The following is a 22,306-nucleotide window of genomic DNA, read 5'->3' as shown; positions in this document are numbered from 1 at the left end:
AGACCAATAAGATGTTAGTGTTTGGCCTTCCCAAAACATGTGGCTGAATTCTGCATCTATTGTCTTACATCTTGGACAACCCTCTGTGGTTTTATTGAAGTATTTGTTAATACGGGCAGGTGTAAGATAGGCTTGATGTAAGACATAAAAATTGATCAATTTAAATCTGGCGTTCCGCGATGCTTTAGGTAAGTTCTGTAGCGTACGTTCCCATTCTGTTTCAGAGATATCTCTGTTGAAAGTTTTTTCCCATTGTTGTTTCAGGTATGGAAGGGGGGCTGTATTATCTGTTCTAATCAATGCATATAAAGTAGGAATAACCCTAGTTTTGGGAGTTGAGGATGCCAGGTACGTGCACATACCCTGCGCTGGTGGTTCAGAATTTTCTGTTCGCCAGTGGTTGTCTATGCTAGCCTTTATGGTCCCGTAAGTTAGAAAATGTTTCGCTGGGATGTCATACTGTGCTCTAAGGGTCTCAAACGATTTCAACTTATTGTTCTCGAATAATGTGCCTACCGTATTAACCCCGGCCTCCAGCCAGTCTCTGAGCTCCAGTTCAGCCCTTTTCCGAGTTATTGCTTGCAGTGCGCTGAGAGGGAGTTCCGCTGAATAGGGAGTTTTAATTTTAGTTTTTCGTAAGTGTGATTTCCAACATTTAGCTATTATTTTCACTTCTGGGCTGTCCTGCTTTCCTTCTTTTGTGGAGCCTAGCAGTATTTCAAACAGTCTTGTTTTCTGTGGCAAGGAGGGCTCTACATTAGGTTGTGACACTAGGCTGGTAGAGATCCAAAGTGCCAGCCATTGTAATTGAGCTGCAATGTAATATGACTCAAAGTCAGGTGTTGCTAGGCCCCCACTTGGCATCTGTCTCTGGAGCTTTATTAGAGCCACCCTTTTCCTGCTGTTACCCCATATAAATGAGCTTACTGTTGAATTCATATCCCTGAAGAAGGTCTTAGGAATCCATATCGGAAGGGCTGCGAAATGGTATAACAATCTTGGTAGTACTATCATTTTAAGGATCGCGATGCGACCCATCACCGAAAGTGGGAGTGTTTGCCAGAATGTCATGCAGGATTTTATGGAGCGGAATTCGCCGCCTAAATTGCCATCAAAAATGTCTCTAGTCTCATGATATATTTTTACTCCTAGGTATGGAAGCCCATCCGGTATCCATCTAACCATTCCCAAAGTCAGTGGGGGTTGATGATGTTTCACCAGGGAGAATAGACCTGTTTTGTCCCAGTTTACTTTTAGGCCTGAGTGTTTTTCGAAGTTGGACAGCATTAGTTGAGCTACAGGGAGATCTCTCTGCATGTCTCCCAAAAATATCAGGAGGTCGTCTGCATATAAGGCTATGAAATGTCTTACATTTCTGATCAGTATTCCAGGTCCTCCCTGACCCGCCCTGGCCGCCGCAGCCAGAGGTTCCATTGCTAGTGCAAACAACAGGGAGGAGAGGGGGCAACCCTGTCTCGTCCCGCGTTCCATTGCGTATCTGGATGATATAATACATCCCGTACGGACTCTTGCTGCAGGGTTAGTATAAAGCAGTTTCACCCATTCAATATAATCAGGGCCAACTCCCATTTGGGCCATGACCTTATAAAGGAAGTCCCATTCTAGGCTATCAAAGGCTTTTTCGATGTCTACTGCCAATATGCCCGGAGACTCAGTCGAGGGGGTAATTCCATTCATGACTGCGAAGAGCCTGCGTATGTTTCCTGCTGTGTTACGACCTGGGATGAAGCCCGCTTGGTCTGGGTGGATAAACGAGGGCATCAGCGGTCGGAGTCTAGTTGCCAAGATTTTGCTGAGTATCTTATAATCAAGGTTCAGCAAGGAGAGGCGCCTGTATAACCCCATCCCAGTTGGGTCCTTGCCGGGCTTGAGCAGCGGGATTATAATGGCTTCCCTAGTAGTTTCCGGTAACAGGCCCTGATCTTTGGCGCATTTAAACATTTTTTCCAAGCGGGGCGTGAGTATCTCAGCAAAGGTTTTATAAAATTCGGCTGGCAGGCCGTCGGTACCAGATGTTTTTCCCCTTGCCAGGTCTTTCACAGCCCTTTTGATTTCTCCTGGTGTGACATTTCCTTCTAGTGCATCAGTGGGTGTTGGTTCCCAGGGTTTTAAGTTTATGGTTAATAAATATTGCTCAGTTAGGTCCCTGTTTAGGTTGGATCTTTTTTGGTATAGTGATTCATAAAAAGCCAAGAACTGGGCGTTAATCTGTTTAGGGTCGTGCATTTGGGTCCCATCACTTGCGGTCAGGTTCATTATGGGGAGGAATTTTTCTGACTGCGATACTACCCAGTCAAGCAGTTTACTCGCTTTATCTCTTTCGCCATGCACTCTTGCGAGATACTGCTTATGGTCGAAACATCTGAGACGTTCGACCCAGTGTGCTACTTTTGATCTGTTTTCCTGTATTTGGGGTTGTAAATGAGGGTTTCCAGGCCTATTTTTCTCTGTTTCTCTTAGTATATCCTCGGCCTTCTCTTTCTCTCCTAATAAAGTCCTACGAATTCCTACTGTTTCAGCAATGCCTCTCCCTCTTATTACTACTTTAAAGGCATCCCATTCTACCAGCCCGCTAGTCGTGGTATTGTTGTTTTCTTTAAAATAATGTTCTATGGCTTGGTGGATATCATCTCGGAAGGGGGGATCTTCTAGTAATTCGGGTCTAAGTCTCCATGTGGGCATACATGGGATGGGGGACCCCCATCCTAATGACAGCAACTGGGGGTTATAGTCAGATATTGTGCGAAACAAGAATTCTGTGTTTAATACAAGTGAGTGTATGTCTGGTGAGCACAAGAAGAAGTCTAATCTAACATGGAGTTCGTGAAGGGCAGAGAAAAAGGAGTAGTCTTTGGCACTAGGATGTAGTTTACGCCAGGTATCGATGAGGCCCCAATTTGTCTGCCAAGTGGTGAACTGTTGAGCTAACTTCACTAATGGAGAATGTGGTAGGGGAGGATGTGATCTATCTGCACCTATGTCACTTACACAGTTAAAATCACCACCCACTATTACCGCTGCTTGCAGGAATGTCGCTAATGAGTTGGATAGTCGAGTAAAGAAGTTGCCCTGTCCTGTGTTAGGGGCATATACATTGATTAGTGCTAGGCCAGTCCCCTCCAGTCTGCCCTTGATCGCTACGAATCTCCCCTCTGGGTCCACTTGGTTGTCCAATAAGCAATCTCCCTTTTTCCTGCTTTGGGTGAGTAAATGGTCCCTGTCTTTATAGTGCAATAGTTTGGCCACCACTGGTCTAGCAGGAGCGCCCGGCGGAGGAGGACGTGCTGGGACTCTATGTGCTCTTTCCACTGCAAAAAATTGGGATAGTCCTTCATTCGCTATATTTTCTTTCAACCATTTTTCAAGGAAGTCAACCATGTTGGTTCCTTCGACTTTCTCCGGTAGCCCCATGATTCTGATGTTATTTCTTCTTGATCTGTTTTCAGCATCTTCCGCCCTCAGTTCCAAATCTTTTATTCTTTTCTCCATTTGTCTTGATGCTTTGGAAGTGCCTTGAAGCTTGGGTCCCAATTCTTCCAGCTGTTTTTTTGCCGAGGTCACTCTTTCCGCTAGGCGCCGGTGATCGTCTCTGAGCACTGTGAAGTCTGACGCTAGAGAGTCTATTTTCATCTCAAGAGCGGTTCTGGAGGCAGCGATAGCCTGTATTACATCCTGCAGGGTAGGCTCTTTTGTGGCTCCTTCCTCCACAGAGAAAAATTTCCCCACTACCTCCTGTTCTGGGGGAGCATTGCCTGTTATGTCCTTAGTATTATTGGCTTCTTGCTTTCTATTTGGTTTGCCCATCTCTGGCGGTGTGCGGCGCTTTTGTTGGTGATCGCTTAATAGTGTAACGGCAGTATAGAGCCGATGACTGTGTTTACCAGTTTTCCAAAAGTTGCTGGATGGGCCCACCTGGGTCCAGCACCTGGGGAGTGGAGGCCTGTCTTTTATTGAGCCAAATGTCTTAATTACAGATTATTAAGCTGGATTGGAGAACAATCTGTTGGACCATCCGATTTGAGCTGATGGCTATTTTTATTAACGTGCCGGAACCTAGGGGTAAAGCGTGGAGCCGGGCAGTATTTTTAAGTTACGCCACCGTTCCTTTCTTTATTCGATCGCTAGCTAAGGGGGAATAAACATTACATTTTTGTTAAAAATAAAAAATTACCTGCCTCGCTACGACGCCCCTCCTTCTTCCTGACAGGAGGCACAGGCTCCCAGCCTGCCCCGCGGCCAGTCCTGAGGCTGCTCAGAGCAGCATTAGGATTGGCTGGGAGCGCCCAGCCAGGGTACTCCCAGGCAGACTGGGAGCCTGTGCCTGCTCTCTCCAGCCTGGCAACACAGTGCTGGGCTGAAGAAAGCACAGTGCGCATGGCTGAAGAAAGCACGGTGCGCATGTGTGTTTGGCCGGCCCGAGACCTCCGGCCAAACATACATGCATACTGAGGGGAATGCACAGTGCATGACCCCCTCATCCTGGTCATCCCCAATGCCCCGCCCCTTTAACAATGAAGCGATGATAAATATGTTTTTTTATCTTTCATTGTTAAAGCTTTGCAGCGGCTGCTGCTGGCAGGGGGGCGACGCTTATCCGCCATAGCAGAGAAGCCGCCGCTGGCTCCAGTCCTCATTAGCCTGCCCATTATAATTGTGTCCTTTTTCTTCCACTACCTCTTGGCCCTCAATCGAATGCAAGAGAAAATGTTTCTGTTGCTAGCAGTAGTCAATAGATGTCCAAACATGTTTGGTTTTTTTTATTTTGTTTCTATAGCACACACTCAACATATTGGTTCTAGGCGTTCTGTGAGCTGTGTCTGTGACTTTTACGAATACATCAATACAAGTGGTCAGGGTACAGAACCGATGGTCTGCTGCCTGATAATAGGAGTGGTACCCCAAAAAGAGTGATTTCATTTAGGCCTAGTTGTAAATGATAACGAAGAAAACGCCATCTGGGGAGGGGATATCCTGTGGTTAGTTTCGAAGTCGTGCATTTAATGTACAAAAACCTCCAAGGAATTGTGCAAGACAGAGATGAAGGTGAGGGATTAAATGTCACCAAACAGAAGTTGGATAGTGAGGCTGTATCATACAGGGCTGCCTGAAGAGTGGCTAACCAGCACTAGTGGACCATCAGGAGAGAAAGAGCAATGTTGGTTAGCTCAGAGAGGGTTATATGTCACAGCATAGACAACCATCACATCAACATGATCTCACTTTGGTGTCTGCATTACTTCGATGTGCATTTGCCTTGACCAGGTCAACATTCAACACCAGCCTTAGCGATGTAGGCAGTAGAGTTATATCAGATTTGTGGCAGCACAGATAATGGGCATGTGGCTGTAGTGGTTTTGTTGATGTGGTGGTTGACAGTGTGGGATGCTCCTCAGGAAGGAGTGCAGCCTGCGGCGAAAGGGAGGCTCTACTTCCACGGCTCACGCCACTGGTGTGGTCTCATCTGGAGGACCATGTCCTCCTCCTGGAGTTCTCCATTTCTGAAAGCCACGTGCCTTTAAGGACATAGACAGACTCGAGGTAGTCTAGGGATGCATAACAGAAGCATGCACAGCAGCCATGCAACCTTGTCAGGTGTGACACCTCAGCAAGCTCTAGCTGGTAATCAACAGCAGTCTGCATGCTGGGACTTTAAACTCCATATTCGTAGTAGGAAAAGACACGGCTACAGGTGCCAGAATGCACACCTTTCTTCAATGAAAAGCAAGGGCAGCCCAGTAATATCGTGCACGACACTGGCCACTTAGCAGGTATGCACAATGGTGCATAATTTGTAAGGAAGGACTGTTAATTTAAATATGTGGAAAGGGTGTGCTATAATAATGCTTTGAAATGACTAAATGGAATTCACCCAGACAAGACCTGTCGTCCTTCAGGGCAAAGTATCTTAGAGGTCATGCCAAGTGGCCCTCCATCATTTGCAGCACTTTCAGCCAGCCCCGTCCTTTCACTCAACAGCACATTGCATTGTGGGTGTCATTGAAAAGGTGGTTTAATTTACTGTAAACATGTGAACAGATGTATCAATACTTTGCAAAATGTGCAATATACCAAAAGTGAGCTGGAAATTTGCTTGAAAGTAACACACTCCTTTGTGCTGCCTTGCGTCAAGAGGACATCTCTTGAGTGGTGCACGCTACCACTTATGGTTTTTACGCAAAGCCCTATCTAATAACAGCTGTAGGCAGGGCTTTACACAAAAAAATACACCTCCTTGAGGCAGATGCAAAGTAGGAAAAAAGGTTTTTTTAATGTAAATATTTCCCAATTTACATATGAGCTGCACTGTATAGCTAAAATACAAAGCGAGGGAAGTTTTGAAGGGGGAACCAAAACTAGCTTTTTAGTCAAATTAAAATATCTGATCATGAGAAGGAAGGGCAGTGACATGCACAATCGATATGAAGTGAAAGGAAGACATCACACAAATTGCACAACAAGTGAGATCATATAAAACCAAGATACATTCATCCATGATTATGTAGTGATAAAACAATTCAATATTCAGAATCCAAACTCCACAGTTTCCATGCGCGTAACAAGCACGCGGAGAGCAAATTTCCTATTTACATCTCTCACAGGAACAGGCACATGATGCCAACTATCTGCCGCCCCCAGCCCAGGTGTCAGAGGCAAATAACGCTGTCCACGTTCATGTACACAAGCTTCACTGTTCAACTAGGCGAGTGACCGAGTAAATGACACGATTCAAACAGAAAAATTCACAACATTAGGGAACCGCATAACACCCCGTCTCGGCCTATGGTCTGTCGAGCCTCCAAGAAAAGCCCCCGCCAATAATCAACCCCAGGCAACCTGGGGGGGGGGGAGGGGAGGGTAGGAGGGGGCTGAAAGGTCCACAACCACCAGCAGGTCAGCCCCCTCTCCAGACACCCCCAAGCCCAGAAAATCATTACCCAATCAAGGGGACAAACCAGCAAAGGAGCAAACTTTCTCCAGTAACCCCTGTTATCGTCTCAAACAATGTTGGCCGCTTAAGGTGGGGGCGGGTGGGGGTTTTGCAATGTGGCCACCAGCCGCAGAACGGGTGTGTCGGGAGATGGAGGCTCAGGTGCGGGGCCACAGACTAAAGGGGCAGCTCCCTCATCCCACAGTGTTTTCTGCTAGCTGTGGGGGTCGCTGTAACATTCTGCCCCGTGGCCTTGAATAACCCCGCCTTGCAAAGTGCTGTGAGCTAAAAAGCCAGGACTGGCTGAATGACTCACATATGAAATGGGACGGCCTGGAAGTTGACTCCATGTCATTACAAGCACTGCTTCCCGCCCTGGGGTTTTAACCTGCAAATCACTGCTACCAGGAATGTTAGTTTATTTAGTACAATGGGAACAAAACAACTACAGCACCGAGAATGCTTATGCTGTCAGACTATGTGGGGTGTGAAGAATGAGGACCACCCTCGGTAGCACAGAGCCGTCGAATGTCCCAGATCCAGGCATGAGTAGCTCATCCAGTCATTTTCCTTGAATTTTGGGACTTGCAGTCCAGGTTTTATAACGGGTTAAACAAGACTACAAATTACAATATGCAAGGAACAAAACGTAGACTGGTTCACTAACTCGTGTGTTGAACTGAGTATTGTCAGCTCCTTGGTAACATTAGAAAACTAATTTAGCACAGAAATCGATTAAAAACATCCTAGCAAAGTTGGTGAGACAAAAACAGTAAAAGAGGCCAAAGAGAACTGCTGTAGAGACATTTAAGCAAAGATATTAGAAAAAGCAGCTGGAAAGTTAAATACCATGCAGGTTATGCAGGAGTGGGCACGTCATGGGAGGGTGAATGGAGGGTTGCATCCCATGACTGACTTCTGTAACTCAGATCTTTCCGGATGTCTATAAAAGTGCTGGTGTTTCACACTTGTTTTCCTTTGCTCCTCTCGGTCACCACTACAGGCGCAGCATCTATTTCTCCAGTGAAAGCATACACTCATTCATTTCAAGGGGGCTCACTCCCGGCAGGTATCCTCATTCTGCACCATGCAGGCGCGAGAAGTTCTCAGAGTTCTGGACTCCCCTTTGAATTCTGGTATCTGTAGTTTTGCCTTACCTCGTCTAAATACAGCACTACCTTGCAGGTACCAGCCTGCAGAAAAATAAGGGACTGGTGAACTAATCAGACTTAGCATGAGGTCTCCTGAGATTTGAGATGTTTCACTACCACTTCACAGCCCTCCGACTGGCTCTTCTGGCGACTGACTTTGGAACACTGAACCCTCACAGCCAAAAAAGTTGTAAAACTCAGAAATCTGACAACTTATGGAAAAAATGTTTTTGACAAATCGTGCTAAACTTATCCCAGGGTGGGTTATTATTTAACAAATATGTAATCAGGCTAGGCAGAAGTCAAATGGCAAAGCTATCAGTGCATCAGGTGCAGTGGAAAAAATAACAATTATGAAAAACTTCAAAATGGCTGAGGTTTGGAATATATGTTTTTTGACAAATCGTGATAAACCTATCCCAGGGTGGGTTATAATTTAACTAAAATGTAATTAAGTTTAGCTGGAGTCAAATGGCATAGCTATCATTAGCGCACCAGGTGCAGTGGCACCAGACCCAGGGCTGTGACCTCTCCTCTGCACCCCAGTTCTAACAATCTTTCGCCACCCTCACACTATTATATATTATCCTTGCTTTAATCGAGCTTCAGGCCAAACTGCGTGGTTGGCTTGTTCAAACTGTGTGATCCTGGGCTTCATGCTTCAGTTCCCCAAAAGAATGCCAAGATGGGAGGTATGGGAAAGGGCCTAGAAACATGCAGGTAACTTTTGCATATTTAATTCAGGATTCTGGTATGAAGCATATGTTAAAAGACTTACCTTGGTCTGGATGACAAGTGGCAGGGGCAGGAGCAGCAGTGGGGTGACGAAGAGGAGGACGAAGCTCTTGAACCTGAGCAAAGGTCTCAGATACGAAGCCATCTTCTAAAGAGACACAAAGACAGGAATCAGTGAAGACGCGGAGGCAATAAGGCTAGAGGGTTGCCGGGTTGCAGAAAAGTGACCGAATCTTGGCGGTACCCGAGCCTTAAATATGGGCTGCCCTCCCCCGGCCCGACTGCACCATGGCGAGCTCAGCCAGTGCCCCTGCAGTGCTCTGAAGGGAATCACGGAGACACACACCTCCTTTAAAAACTCCCACCCCACAACTTTTTAAACTTTTAGAAAGTTCATAGTCCAACCTAGGGGCAGGGCAGGCGCCAGAGGAGGAGCGCTGGGCCCACCCCGGGGTAACCGCAGGTCTAGTCGCCGATCAGTTACCAGACTGCCAACCACTGCTGAGCAGCAGAAATGCCCAGCCCGGACAAAGGACGGGGGGGGGAGGGTGGTGGGGAGCATGTCTGGCTGCATTCTGTGTTCATGAGCAGTGACCGAGATTAATCACAGGCTGAGGAACTTTTAGAGAGCAGAATTTGGCATCACACGATCGTGCCGCACGATGATGGCACACAGTGCATGCCACAAATAGGCAAACTTCCTAACAGGAAACACTTTGTTTCTCGTGTATTCACAAGTTCATTCAAGAAGACGGGCCGACTTCTCTGTACATTGGATACAAACACATAATGCGCAAACTCCAACTTTGTCCTTCTTTAAGACTCTCTGGTTACCTGATGCAGCGAACATAAGGGCAAGAGGGCCAGGTTATCACCCGAAGAGACAGAGAATGTGCTTTAAACAAGTCTTCTTTTATGCAAGTTGCAGAGAAGTCAGCAGGTGGCGCTGATGCATTAGCGTAAAAGAGGGTGTGCTTGACTGTGTATGTCTCCTATGTATTCGCCTTCAAAAGATGAATATTAAAGCGATACTTTTACGAGGTTGCATATGTGCTTCTCCTGCCATTACTACATTGGTGACTGAGATAATAGTTAACATGCCCCGGTGGTGTAAATATACTGTATTCTGTTGCCCCCACTGCCCACTTCATGTCTGACATAGAGTCTCATAGTAAAATATATATATAGGGATTTTTATCCCGCTTTGCATCCATTGGGCTATACAAATGCCACTCACATTTTACATCTCGCCTCCTCCTCAAATACTCCCCACACACACAGACCCCAAACACCCACCCCCCGCCGCACAGAGCATCGGGCAGTGGGACAGTCCAACTGGTTATCTGTTGGGGGAGATTTAGCCTTATAAAGTGCACAACCACCTTAAAGTGGGTGCAGTGCAATGCAGTGCCAGGGCTGCTGGACCACTCACTCCTTTTGTTTTATATTTCTTTAATTGTCTTCTAATTTCTTTTAATATTACGTGCGTGCAAAAAATACGTACTTTCAAGGCAGATCTTTTGCTTTTGCCAATGCTTTTTTGACACAGTTTAAAGCAGATCTGGACAGGTACATTTTATCTCACTGCTTTGCTTAGCTCCCCTTTATTCAGGCTTTCAGCCAGTAGCAGTGTATGGGATGAACATGCGATGACATTCTTTCCTTAAGGTAGGTTCTGGTTGCCTCTTGACTTGGTTAAAGCTAAATGAATCTTTATAAATGAGCGACAGAATCCAAACACAGACGGAAACGAGTTACTGTTCAAGCAATGAGCACCTAAACCACACCTTCTTCAAAACGACCACGGTGCTGACGGCCATACACATGGCAACGTGTAGTCCTTCAACACTCCACTGCACAGCAACAGCACAAGGCCAGATTCAAAGGGTGACCGGACCAGTCTACTCTGTAGCTCAGCTGACAAGCCTGCAGGCGTCCCACAGAACACTCTACAATCCCCTGATCAGGTGGTGACCTATTGTAAACTCAGAGACAAAAGGGACACTGAGTGAAAAGTTCAAATATATGGCTGAGATGGAATCCATTATGTTTCTGTGTTTTTCTACACTCAAAAGCTGATATTGTGACCTTCGCAGTGGGCAAAGCCTGACAGCTAGAGAAAGACACAGGGGCTGTGCTTATTTCCAAACTGCAGGGGCAGTCAGGCTGATGAGGCATCTGCCCCCAGGTCCCTTATGGAGCTGGAGAGGGCACATCCACAGGAAGAAGTGAACACGTTATTTGTACCACCTGCTTCTGAAGTGTAACATATTTCAGAGTCTCCTCGCAGCTTGTCCGGGAGGAGACACCTCCCACAATGCACTGGCATTTCTTTTTAAGCTGTTGATATCGCTTTCATATCACGTTCACAGTCTAAAGGTAAACTGAGCTGAATAGAACAGCAGTGAAGTTAAATTCCTGTTACCAAACAAATACCCTTATAGCAAGTTTGAGATGTATAATAGATTCACCCAAAACTCAGTGAAAGTGCATTCAAACAGTAAATACAACCTCCCTCAGGGACTGAGCTTCATTCTTACCCACTGATGACCCTGCAGTCCAGAAGCCACCCAGGTCCAGACTGGCCACTATTCCCACCGGGCGTTTCCATGGGAAGCTGGAGTTCCTGAAGGGGAGTTTTTCACAGTTGCATTCACCTCCAGTTTGCTGGGGCTCATGACAGCCGGCACAGTAGGGACATAGAAAGAGAGAGACCGAGAGAGAGACAGAAGGCAAGGAGACAGGAAAGAAGGACAGGAAGAGAGCAAAGTCTGGCACGAACATTTTTGCCAGGGCTGCCTAAGGTCCCCAATACGGTTGAGACATCCACTTTCAAGAACTGATTAAATAAAAAAAATCAGGGGAAAATCCCCTGGGGCCTGCCATGCAACACACCCGTAGCGCCTTACCCCGTACAGAAGGGCGCTGGGGCCTGCCATGCAAGACACCCGAAGAGCCTTACCCCATACAGAAGGGCGCTGGGGCCTGCCATGCAACACACCCGTAGCGCCTTACCCCATACAGAACACGCCTTTAGCGCCTTACCTCATACAGAAGGGCGCTGGGGCCTCCCATGCAACACACCCGTAGTGCCTTACCCCATACAGAAGGGTGCCCACGGAGCCTCAGTGGAGCCTTGCCCTGCAGGTGGCACCTGGGCCAAATGTCGGCTCAGGGATTAAGATGTCCTGAGCAGCTCAGATGGCTGAGCTGAGAGGACCACAAGTGGAAATGGGAGACAAGTGGATGTTTGCAGAGCCGGAGCACAAATTCAGCACTTTTTGTCAACTTAGTGCAAGACACTCTGAAGATTTGGGGCCTGATTACAACTTTGGAGGAGGTGTTAATCCGTCCCAAAAGTGATGGTAAAGTGACGGATATACCACCAGCCGTATTACGAGTCCATTATATCCTATGGAACTCGTAATACGGCTGGTGGTATATCCGTAACATTTGGGACGGATTAACACCTCCTCCAAAGTTGTAATCAGGCCCTTGATGCCAAGGAAGTGCGGCTTTTTGCAGCAGAACTGGTGACCTGCATAGATGACAATATACTTAATTGTTTCTGTATTTCCTATCGGGGAACATGAAAACATATTTTTTCCAATCCTTCCTGCAGATCTGTTTTTGTTTCTGTGCCAAAAGTTCCACACAGGACAAATATATAAATTGTAGCCGCAAGCTTGCCACATTACAGAGGAAACTTTGCCACCTTGTTCAATTTCCATGTTTTACCTTCGACCTTTGTCATTGTTTTGCAGCTTGAAATCCTCTAGCAGGGCAACCTTCGACAATATATAATAGGCAGGGCTTCAAAAACGTCATACTTTCAATTCATGGTCCCACTGAAGCTTTTTTCTTTTTGCAAAATACACAGAAAGGGGCAAGGACGAAATCTTGTCTGCCGAAGTGAGGCCTGCCCTGATTAGCCTCAACACCTTGTCTGAGTTCTCTGAACGTCTGAAAATGAAAAGGACCCAACTTTCAGCATAAAATCGAAATCTTCACTCAGTCACTCCTACAGCTTCCAGGCCTCCACACATATCAACCGAGGCACAGTCCAGCAAAGTCTCTGAAACTGGAAAGTGCAGTCCAATATCAACTGTTCAGCTGGGTCCATCACACCGAGAGAGCCTTTTCTTCATACTTTCCTGTCTCTGAGGTTAACAGAAGCCTAAGCAAACCAAGGGGGCGGGGAGGGCAGTGAGATTAACCAGGTCCAGTGTACAGCCTCCCTAACTATATTCAAAAATCAAAAAGGCACACTGTTCCTAAACAGAAAAAACAGGGCACAGGTGCTCAGGGCACTTCTAAATTTAAAAGCAAGAGCCCACACACATCCACTGGATGTCATGCTTCATCATAGGGCTAGCTCCTCGTCAGACTGGCGCTGCAATATCTGACGGGCCCCACAAGGGGGCTCTTTGCCGGAGATCTTGAAAAGTGTGTGCCGTGATGGAACCCAGTGGGGATAGAGTAAGTCTACTGTAAGGAAGAGCAGGAGAAAAGAAGGGTAAAATTTGTTCAAGAACCTCAACAAAAATTAATTTTAATTGGGACTCCGAGGATCTTGTTCAAGATTAAAAACGCAAAAGAGTGGGAAGGAAACAATGTACCACCACTCTAACAATCCAAGACAGCTAAAAAGGGACACTCTCCTTCTAGCTATAGTATCAGGTCAACATGTTTCGCGCCTAAAAAAAGTCCATCCGTATCAGGTGGCGCTTCATCAGGACCAAAACAGTGAACTCCTAAGCTACAGTACTAGTCCTTGATTAAGTATAAAGGACAAAAAGCAACTTACTTCACAGCTATACTACCGAAAAACCTGAGTAGATGAAAACCCTCCTAAATAATGGACCAGCGGCCATATGTACAAACACCTTTTCCCATTGACACAGAATGGGTAAAAACCTTTGCTACATCTGGCCCCAGGTTCCTTGGGAATATGCGAGCCACTGGCTTGACGTCACTCAATTTTGAGGGCCGTCCACCACCAGAGACCTACCCGACGGCCGCAATCCCGGAAATAAGTCTAGCCTACTGTTTCTTTTAAAGCACCTCCACCCCCTGAGTACAAGTTAAGGTATGGACACACCACAGTCCTCCTTTTAGGCAGATTTACATAGAAATGCCTTCTTCTGTTTCTTCACCACGTATAGTTATGTTTCGAGGGACTGTGGTGGGAGGCCAGTTTTAAAATGCACACTGGACCTGATTTAAGAAAAGTGGAACTGTATCCAATGCAGCGCCACTTTTCTTGCACCCATTAGCGCCTCCCTAACGCCACCATGTGTGCACCGTATTTAAGATACGCGCACCATGGTGGTGGTTAGAGAACTAGAGTCAAAATGTATGATGCTAGTTTGGTGCTTTGCAGGATTAGTGTAAAAAATGTTGATGCTAATCCTGCAAAGCACATTGAGGCCCATTATAAATAATGTGTGCCTCCTTTTAACGCCTGCTCTGAGCATGCGTTAAAAATGGTGCAAAGAAATCTTTTAGATTTCTTTGCATCATTTTTTTGCCTCTCCCAATGCCCCCTTTGCATACATTATGCCTGGCCCAGGCATAATGTAACGCAAGGGGTTACAAAGTGGCGTAGTGCATGCAATGCACCACTTTGTAAATCTGGCTTGCGGACTTTGACCTCGTTGGGCCATATTAGCGTAAAGAAAATGATGCTAATGTGCCGCAAGGAAGTGCTAGGCCATCTTAAATCTGGGCTACTGAGTCTAAAGAATCTAGATGGACCCTAACACATACATACATTAAATATATGGGAAACCAAATTGAAAGATCGCTGATGTCTCCCTGTGTACACTGCAAGATATCTGGGTTGGCAAGGGAGACTAACCAAGGTGACACCATTGTGGAAAGGATAAAATATAAAGGAGGTAAAGAAACTGTCAGGGTTTAAATAATGGGATGCTATTGGCATAGATACACTGGGGGATGTGCTATAAGGTGATGAACTGAAAATGTTTGAGACACTGCAGGGGGAAAACGACCTGACACATAACCAACAACATAAGAATGTGCAACTCAAACATGCTTTCACAGCAGAAAAGACTGATTGCACGGACATGCCAGACAGTAGCCCCTTTAAGAGTATGATACTACTTAATGGGAGAAATTCCCCCCAAAACAGTGTCAACAATATACCATACTCTCATAAATAACATACCTGACACCCTTCATAAACTTTGAGCCACGTGGAAAAAGATCTGAGCTCGCTTTAAGTTACTGGCCCTGATTTAAGAGGGCCTAGCGCCACTTTAGTGCCACTTTAGCGTCATTTTTTTATGCTAAGGTGGCACTAAGGTGTCCTTTTCCCCACACCATATTTACAAAGTGGCGCCACTCTGTAACTGTGTGCGCTACATTATGCCTGCGCCAGGCATAATGTATGGCAAGGGGGAGGTCCCCCGTTAGGGGGGGCTGAAAAAATGGCACAAAGAAATCTAAGAGATTTCTTTGCATCATTTTTTTCGGAACTTTTAATGCCTGCTTAGAGCAGGCGTTAAAAGGAGGCACAACATTGTTTAGAATGGGCCTCAATGGGCTTTGCAGGATTAGTGTCAACATTTTTTACGCTAATCCTGCAAAGCTCCGAACTAGCGTCAAAACCTTTGATGCTAATTCCCTAACTACCGCCATGGTGTGCCGTATCTTAGATACAGTGCACACATGATCGCTGTTAGAAATGGGGTTTCTGGTTGACAGTCAGTTTTCACTCTGTCCAAGCAGAGACCCTCACTCAAGTCAGGGTAAGGGAGTTACACTCCTAAGACAACCCCTGCTCACCCCCTTGGAAGCTTGGCACAAGCAGTTAGGCTTATCGCAAAGGCAATGTGTAAAGTATTTGCACCAACCCAACAGTAATACAGTGAAAGCACTACAAAATGGACACCACACCAGTTTACAAAAATAGGTAATATTTATTTAAATCAAACAAGACCAAAACGGCAAAAATCCAACATACACAAGTCAAGATATGAATTTTCAAAGTAAAAAGAGTCTTACTCCATAGAAGTCAATGGAAGCTTCGATTCTACACAAAGTATCTGGTTAGCGTCAAAAATAAAGCTGCACGGGCGAGCATGCATCAGAAAAGTCAGCAATGCGTTCACTCCTTACTCGCAAGTGAGGCCGTGTGTCGTTTCTTCTCTGCTCGGGTAGGTGATGCGTCGTTTTTCTCCCGGAGACAGAGCGATGAGTCAATTTCTGGACAGGTTACCTCGGATCCGCGCAGGTTCACGATCACTTGGACGCCCAGGGACGATGCGCGAGAAATCCGGCACACTGTGTTGAAAACCGCACTGCATGGGGTTTGTGTTGTTATCAGCAGCCGTAAGCGAGTGTTGTGCCATTTCTCCAGCCACGATGCATCGATCTCCCAGCCGCGATGCAAGTGGAGGATCGATTTCAGCTGCGAAGCGGGTGGCGCGTCAACATTTTCCTTGCATGTCTTCCTGTGCATGGATTTTCATTCTTTTTCTACTAGCTTCACCTTGCAAGGGTCCAGGGACTGGATGAGGCACCAATTGACAGGGCAGGAGTCCCAGCAGAGAGTCCAGGTGCTGGCAGAGGGAGTCTTTGATGGCCCTGAGGCTTCAGAACAGGGGGCAAGCTCAGTCCCAGCCCTTGGAGATACCTCTCAAGCAGGAATATACCACAAAGTCAAGTATTTGTCCTCTTTCAGGCAGGCCAACCCAGCAAAGCACAGTCACAGGCAAAGGGCAGTACTCCTCCGCCAGCTCTACAGCTCTTCTCCTTGGCAGAGGTTCCTCTTGGTTCCAGAAGTTATCTTGAAGAAATCTAAACTCTGGAGTTTTGGTCTACTACTTATACCTCTTTCTGCCTTTGAAGTAGGCAAACTTCAAAGGAAAGTCTCTGTTGTTTACAGGATCCTGCCTTGCCCAGGCCAGGCCCCAGACACACAACAGGGGGTTGGGGACTGCATTGTGTGAGGGCAGGCACAGCCCATTGAGGTGTAAGTGACCAATCCTCCCTCCACTGCAGCTCAGATGGCTCATCAGGATATGCAGGCTACACCCCAGCTCCCTTTGTGTCACTGTCTAGAGGAGATTCACAAACAGCCCAACTGTCAGTTTGGCCCAGACAGGGAATCCACAATCACAGGATGGTTTAAGGAAGAAAATGCCTACTTTCTAAAAGTGGCATTTTCAAACCTAACAATCTAAAAAACAACTTCACTAACAGACGTATTTTAAAATTGTGAGTTCAGAAACCCCAAACTCCACATCTCTATCTGCTCTCAAAGGGAAACAGAAGACTTTATGGATATTTAAAGGCAGCCCCAGTGTTAACCTATGAGAGAGACAGGCCGTGCAACAGTGAAAAACGAATTTGGCAGTATTTCACTGTCAGGAAATGTCCCACCTTTAACATACAATGCACCCTGCCCATGGGGCTACGTAGGGCCTACCCTAGGGGTGCCTTACGTGTATAAAAAGGGAAGGTTTGGGCCTGGAGGGCGCTGGGGTGGGTTATGCGGTTGTGCCAATATGTGAGCCACTTGCATATGGCTTTGATGTTGTTGTGTATGTTGTGTTGTGATGCTGCATGCTACATTCAGGTGAGTGTTGCTGTGTGGTCGCAGTGTCAATAGTGTGTGTATGTTGTGTCATGGATCTACATCAATGTGTGTTTTTGGCATGTACATGTTGTGTTGTGGGGAAATGGCAATGGACATGAGTGTGCATGTGGTGTGTTGTGCAGTGTGTTGTGCAGGGGGGCACACATTCGCCGAGATACAGTTTGTGTGTGTAACTTACCTGTATTCAATAGCCACTGCCATCGTCCGAAGTCCACTGGGTCCAGCGGCACCCTCCCTACCAATCCGCCAGAAGCACACCACCTGAAGGACTGTAACATCTAAATATGTTTGGCGGGAACCTACCAGCCTGACGGCTAGGAAGAGCACTCCGTGGTGGTGGTTGGCAGCTCAGTCGCAATACATCTAAATATGGAGGGCAGAACACCGCTGACTTGATGGTGTTCTCAGGGCTGCCGCCGATGAGATTGACTGTAAAACTGCCAAGATCTAAATCTGGCCCTAAGTCTGTGTTAACAGTCACCTACGTGGGTGGTTTGAATCTACAGTGCAGCAGAAATGTAACATCTAACTTCTATGCTTCGGGTGCATGCCCTCCACCAAGGTACTGTAGCCATACTTAGAAGTTAAATAGACCAACGTGGTATAGCTAAACTTTTGAGTTTTTAGGGGTCAGAATACTTGCACCAAGGGGCTGAATGGCAGCTTCCTATAGCTCCATGTCATATAATGCCAGTAAATCCTATCTAACAAATGTGAGCAATCCAGACTGAGCAGACAGAAACCCAGACATACAGACTGTAGAAGCCAGTATCTTGAGCTTTGCCTATCATGGTAAAGATTTGCCAGTTGTTGGGGACAACAATGCCACAAATGACAAACATGGCCCTTGTATGGTTTCCAAGTAGGAAACACCTGTATCCTATAATTGGGCCTTTACCCTGTTCCCGTCTATGTCTATGTCCCATTCGTCCAAAGGACTTAAGTGATATTTATAAACATATTTATAAACATATACAATCACACACACAATGCTGAATAGGTTTGGATACTGGATGAGACCTTTGACGAAGTAAGTGCCCACTGCAAGATTATGCCAGATCTTTGACCTCACTACTCTAGAACTCTCCCTTTCTCTGTAGAGTGTGGCTACAAGGCTCTCCTTGTTTTCTCCTCCAAGGAATGCCTGGGATATATGTAGTTTCCCCACACCTACATGAGTTTTCATCACAATAAGTGTATTGGAGTAAGACTTCACAAGATTTTTTTTATATTTGCAATGGTCACATGCACTTTCAGTGAGCATATGGGTGGCACAGCATGCTTTATCAAGGACTGCAAATGTTGGCAGCCCTCTGTGGTTTGCCTTTACATGTCCTATTCCCTTATGTATTGTTATTTTTCTGTCTAAAAGTCTGCATTTCATTTTTATATTTATTTTCTATGTCTCATATTCTAGAACCATATGAAAACTAAAGATTAGCTAACTGTCACTTCCATCTGAAAATTATAAGGGGTATTGCATGTGTATGTCTGCTGGGTGTGTGTCTCTGTACAGCCATAGAGCACTGTATAGTAAATACAGCGCTACCGTGGTGTCGTTTGGGAGGTGCAAGCAGCACAAGAACTTTGATGCATCAATTGAGATGTGTCAGATTCTTGTAAATAAACATCCTAGTTTCCCATCTCCAAAAGCAGCAGGTCTGGCTGTTACGCCACATCCTCTCCCGAGCATTTGGTGGGTGTGGGTCTTTCTTTTGCTAACTACGATGGTATTGAACAAAACAGGTTTTAATTGTTATGGGGACATCAGTCTGTTTTACTATGCTAAGGGCCACATATACAAAGCATTTTTCTCATCTCAAATGGGTCGGTTTGCAGAATTGACTAATTTGTAACTGGAACAGTGCACTTTGGGTTTGCGATTTGGTATTAGGAAAGGGCATGTTGAAGTCTTGCCTTCCTAATACCGAATCAGAAAGTTATGTTTGAATGCTTTGTGACTAAAATGCGGTCCTAAAACATTCACATTTTACCCTCAATGAAAAGTTGGGGGTAACCCATTCGCAAATGGAAAGGGTTCCCCAGGGGACCACATCCCCTTTGAGAATGGTTGGCAAAATATTTTTTAACAGCAGGCAGTGGTCCTGTGAACTACTGCCTACTCTTAGAAAATGAAACAAATGTTTCATTTCATTCTTTTTAAACGCATCCTGTTTTCCTTTAAGGAAAATTGGCTGCATTTAAAAAACAAAGTTGCTTTATTTAAAAGCAATCACAGACATGGTGGTCTGCTGAGTCCAGCAGGCCATCATCCCTGTGATCTTTGCGATTCCCAGTGGGTCACACATTGCAACCCATCTCATTAATATTCATGAGGTAGGTCTATTTGCAATCCACTGGTAACCGCAAAAGAAATTCAGTGGAGTTTCATACATTTTAATCTGCGATTTCCTAATTTCGAGTCACATGGGGCCATATGTACGAACACATTTTCCCATAGAAACAGAATGGGTAAAACCCTTTGATACATCTGGCCCATGGAATCACAATTAGGAAATCGCAGTTTCTAACTCAGAAATCAAAATTTCTAACGTACTAATGTGGCATAAGTTCCTTAAGAAGAAACCAGTTCATCTTTTTTCTGGCCTGGGTGACAATGCCTCTCTTCTTAAGAGCATCCATACAGCAGTGTTCTCTTTCATCTACATGCTGGCTGGTTGCGCTGTGGGTAAACCTCTGTACTTGCTACCACTAATGTCTAATGTGGAACTAATTAGGGCTTCTGGGAAGGAACCATTGTGTGTGCGGTTGGAATTGCGCAGGGGTGTCCACTTGCGTTCTACGAGGGCCGGATCCATGCCAGATCTTCAGCATTACCACAGCCTGTGTAAATGGTTCCAGTTTAGGGTATTGTACGTACATTTATCTAATCTGGATCTCTTAGACTAACATTAAACGCAGCTACCACAGACCAGCCAAATATGTGTTTTCCTTGTCAGGCCATATTCCAAAGGTTTTACCTTTGTTTACTGGATGGACAGCATTCCCTAGATGCGGACGAATGTACCTTACTGGCTCCAGACATGTTGCAATGGAATCTTCCAAGCCCTGGAATGGTAAAATGAGGTTTAAACCTGTTCATTTGGAGCCAACCTCTCTTTGTCCACTGATGATGGGTTCGAGGCAACTGTTCGAGCATAATATTGTCCTTGATTTGTTAAAATGCTTTATCTCATGCTCTGGTTTTCTAGGCGCTTTAGGTTTATTGGCCACTAACCACAATAGAGAGATGTGTGTCGTTAACATATGATTGTATTATCATATGATTGTATTTAAAGTAGGATGTCAATGTCAAGAAACACATTTGATTCATATTAAAAAGTAGGAGAGAGCAAAGGCCTTGGTAGGTCCTCTGGGGCGCAGATTTACGAACATTCCGCACAATTTTTTTTTTATTTTTTTTCAGCGCGAAGTGTGCTTTGGGCTGGAAAGCTGCCCCAAATTAAGGCAAAGCAGTGCAAAGTGCTGTGCTTCTCCGCATCAAGGAGGTGTTAGGCAATCCCATGCAACCACCCATGATTTTTGGCACAAACCCCATCTACTAGAAACAGCAGATAGGGTTTTGCACCAAAAAATAATGAAGCAGGCATTAAAAAGGAGAAATGGAGAAATGCTTTTATTTCACATAACTTTCCCCACTTTGCATGTGTGCTGCATTGTACAGCACACATCCAAAGTGAGAAATGTTTCAAAGTTTCATTAGTCATAGTCAGGGTCACTACAATTATGCGGCAGGAGAGGGACAAATTAAGCGGCAGGGTTGAGTAAATTATGCCTCAAGAAAAGGCAAATTATGCAGCATAATGAAACACATTTTGTATAATATTATTTAATTATTTAATCATTCTTAAACTTGGTAGCAATGCATGGGTATTGGTTGCACCCCATTAGCACCAGTTAAACACTCAAATATAGCAATAAGCAACAGAAAGGAGCTCAGTCCAGCTTTGCAAAGGGCCTTCCAATGTGTGGCAAAACGTGTTGCTGCATTTTTATTAACTTTTAAACCGTTTGAGTTAGAAACACAATTTATTTTTGTGAAAATCCGCAGATTATGCGGCAGATGATGGATTATGTGACTAATGCGGCAAATCTATTTAATGCGAAAATCGCTGCGGCCATGCAATCGCATAATTCCATTGGCCCTGGTCATGGTATTTTGTGCTGGAAAGGTAACTATGCTAGACTCGTGACGTTCAGCACCATAATTGTGCACCAGTGCTAGGGAAAGTCCAGGATAGAGCCATATCTTCGTGGATATAGCACTTTCCTCAGCTTTGTCTCTCCCATGCGATGCAGAACAGCACCTTTGGGTGCTGAGTTGTGTGGCAGCTTTGTAAATCTGGGGCTAATTGCATATCTCCACTCCAATAGTCATGCACCTGTATGCAAAGGCCATACCGATTGATACGTTTTGTTGACAGTGTTAGAACAGCTTACTATGAACTCCAGAACAAGTGATATAGACAAAAGACTTGGACCTGGATTTACTAACATTTCACACAATCCAGGGTAGCAAGTGGTGTTTCTGCTCTGCATTGCATGAAAGGGAGAGAGCAGAACTGCGCCATATTTCAAAGAAATGGCACAGTTGCTTTCTGTCCCTTCATAGTGCACTTTCAGCTGCCTAGTGCCAACACTGGCCCCTTGGTGCCATAGTCCACAGGTGTCTGCGTTATGGTCTGAAAAATTAACATTGGAGGCTTTTCATCTATGTCTGTGTGCTATAGCAGGCAAGGGAGGAGCTATCTCACCTCACTTGCTGGGGGCCACTGGAGATGAGGATTAAAGTGGAAGGCATTTTAATTTTCTGGCTATTACCCT

The 22,306-nt window shown here is 45.6% G+C and overlaps 1 protein-coding gene across 4 annotated transcripts in view; it reads right to left on the bottom strand.

Moving 5' to 3' along the window:
- The window catches only part of LOC138286583 (Na(+)/citrate cotransporter-like), a 285,677-nt gene that overhangs the window by 220,608 nt on the left and 42,763 nt on the right, over window positions 1-22,306 (bottom strand). The window contains exons 1-2 of one of the 4 annotated variants that reach the window (XM_069226983.1): window positions 9,080-9,138; window positions 8,879-8,983 (exon numbers count right to left, since the gene is read on the bottom strand). The exons of 1 other annotated variant lie outside the window; for it this stretch is intronic. In XM_069226983.1, the coding sequence (XP_069083084.1) occupies window positions 8,879-8,980 (102 nt within the window). In that variant the 5' untranslated portion in view covers window positions 8,981-8,983; window positions 9,080-9,138. Of the gene's footprint in view, window positions 1-8,878; window positions 8,984-9,079; window positions 9,139-22,306 lie in introns of those variants that run through there. 2 more of the 4 variants (XM_069226982.1, XM_069226984.1) reach the window with 2 other exon arrangements.

The sequence above is a fragment of the Pleurodeles waltl genome, chromosome 3_2 (assembly GCF_031143425.1).
Source record: "Pleurodeles waltl isolate 20211129_DDA chromosome 3_2, aPleWal1.hap1.20221129, whole genome shotgun sequence".
NCBI classification, from domain to species: Eukaryota; Metazoa; Chordata; class Amphibia; order Caudata; family Salamandridae; genus Pleurodeles; species Pleurodeles waltl.
This window is presented reverse-complemented; position numbering and strand designations above follow the sequence as displayed.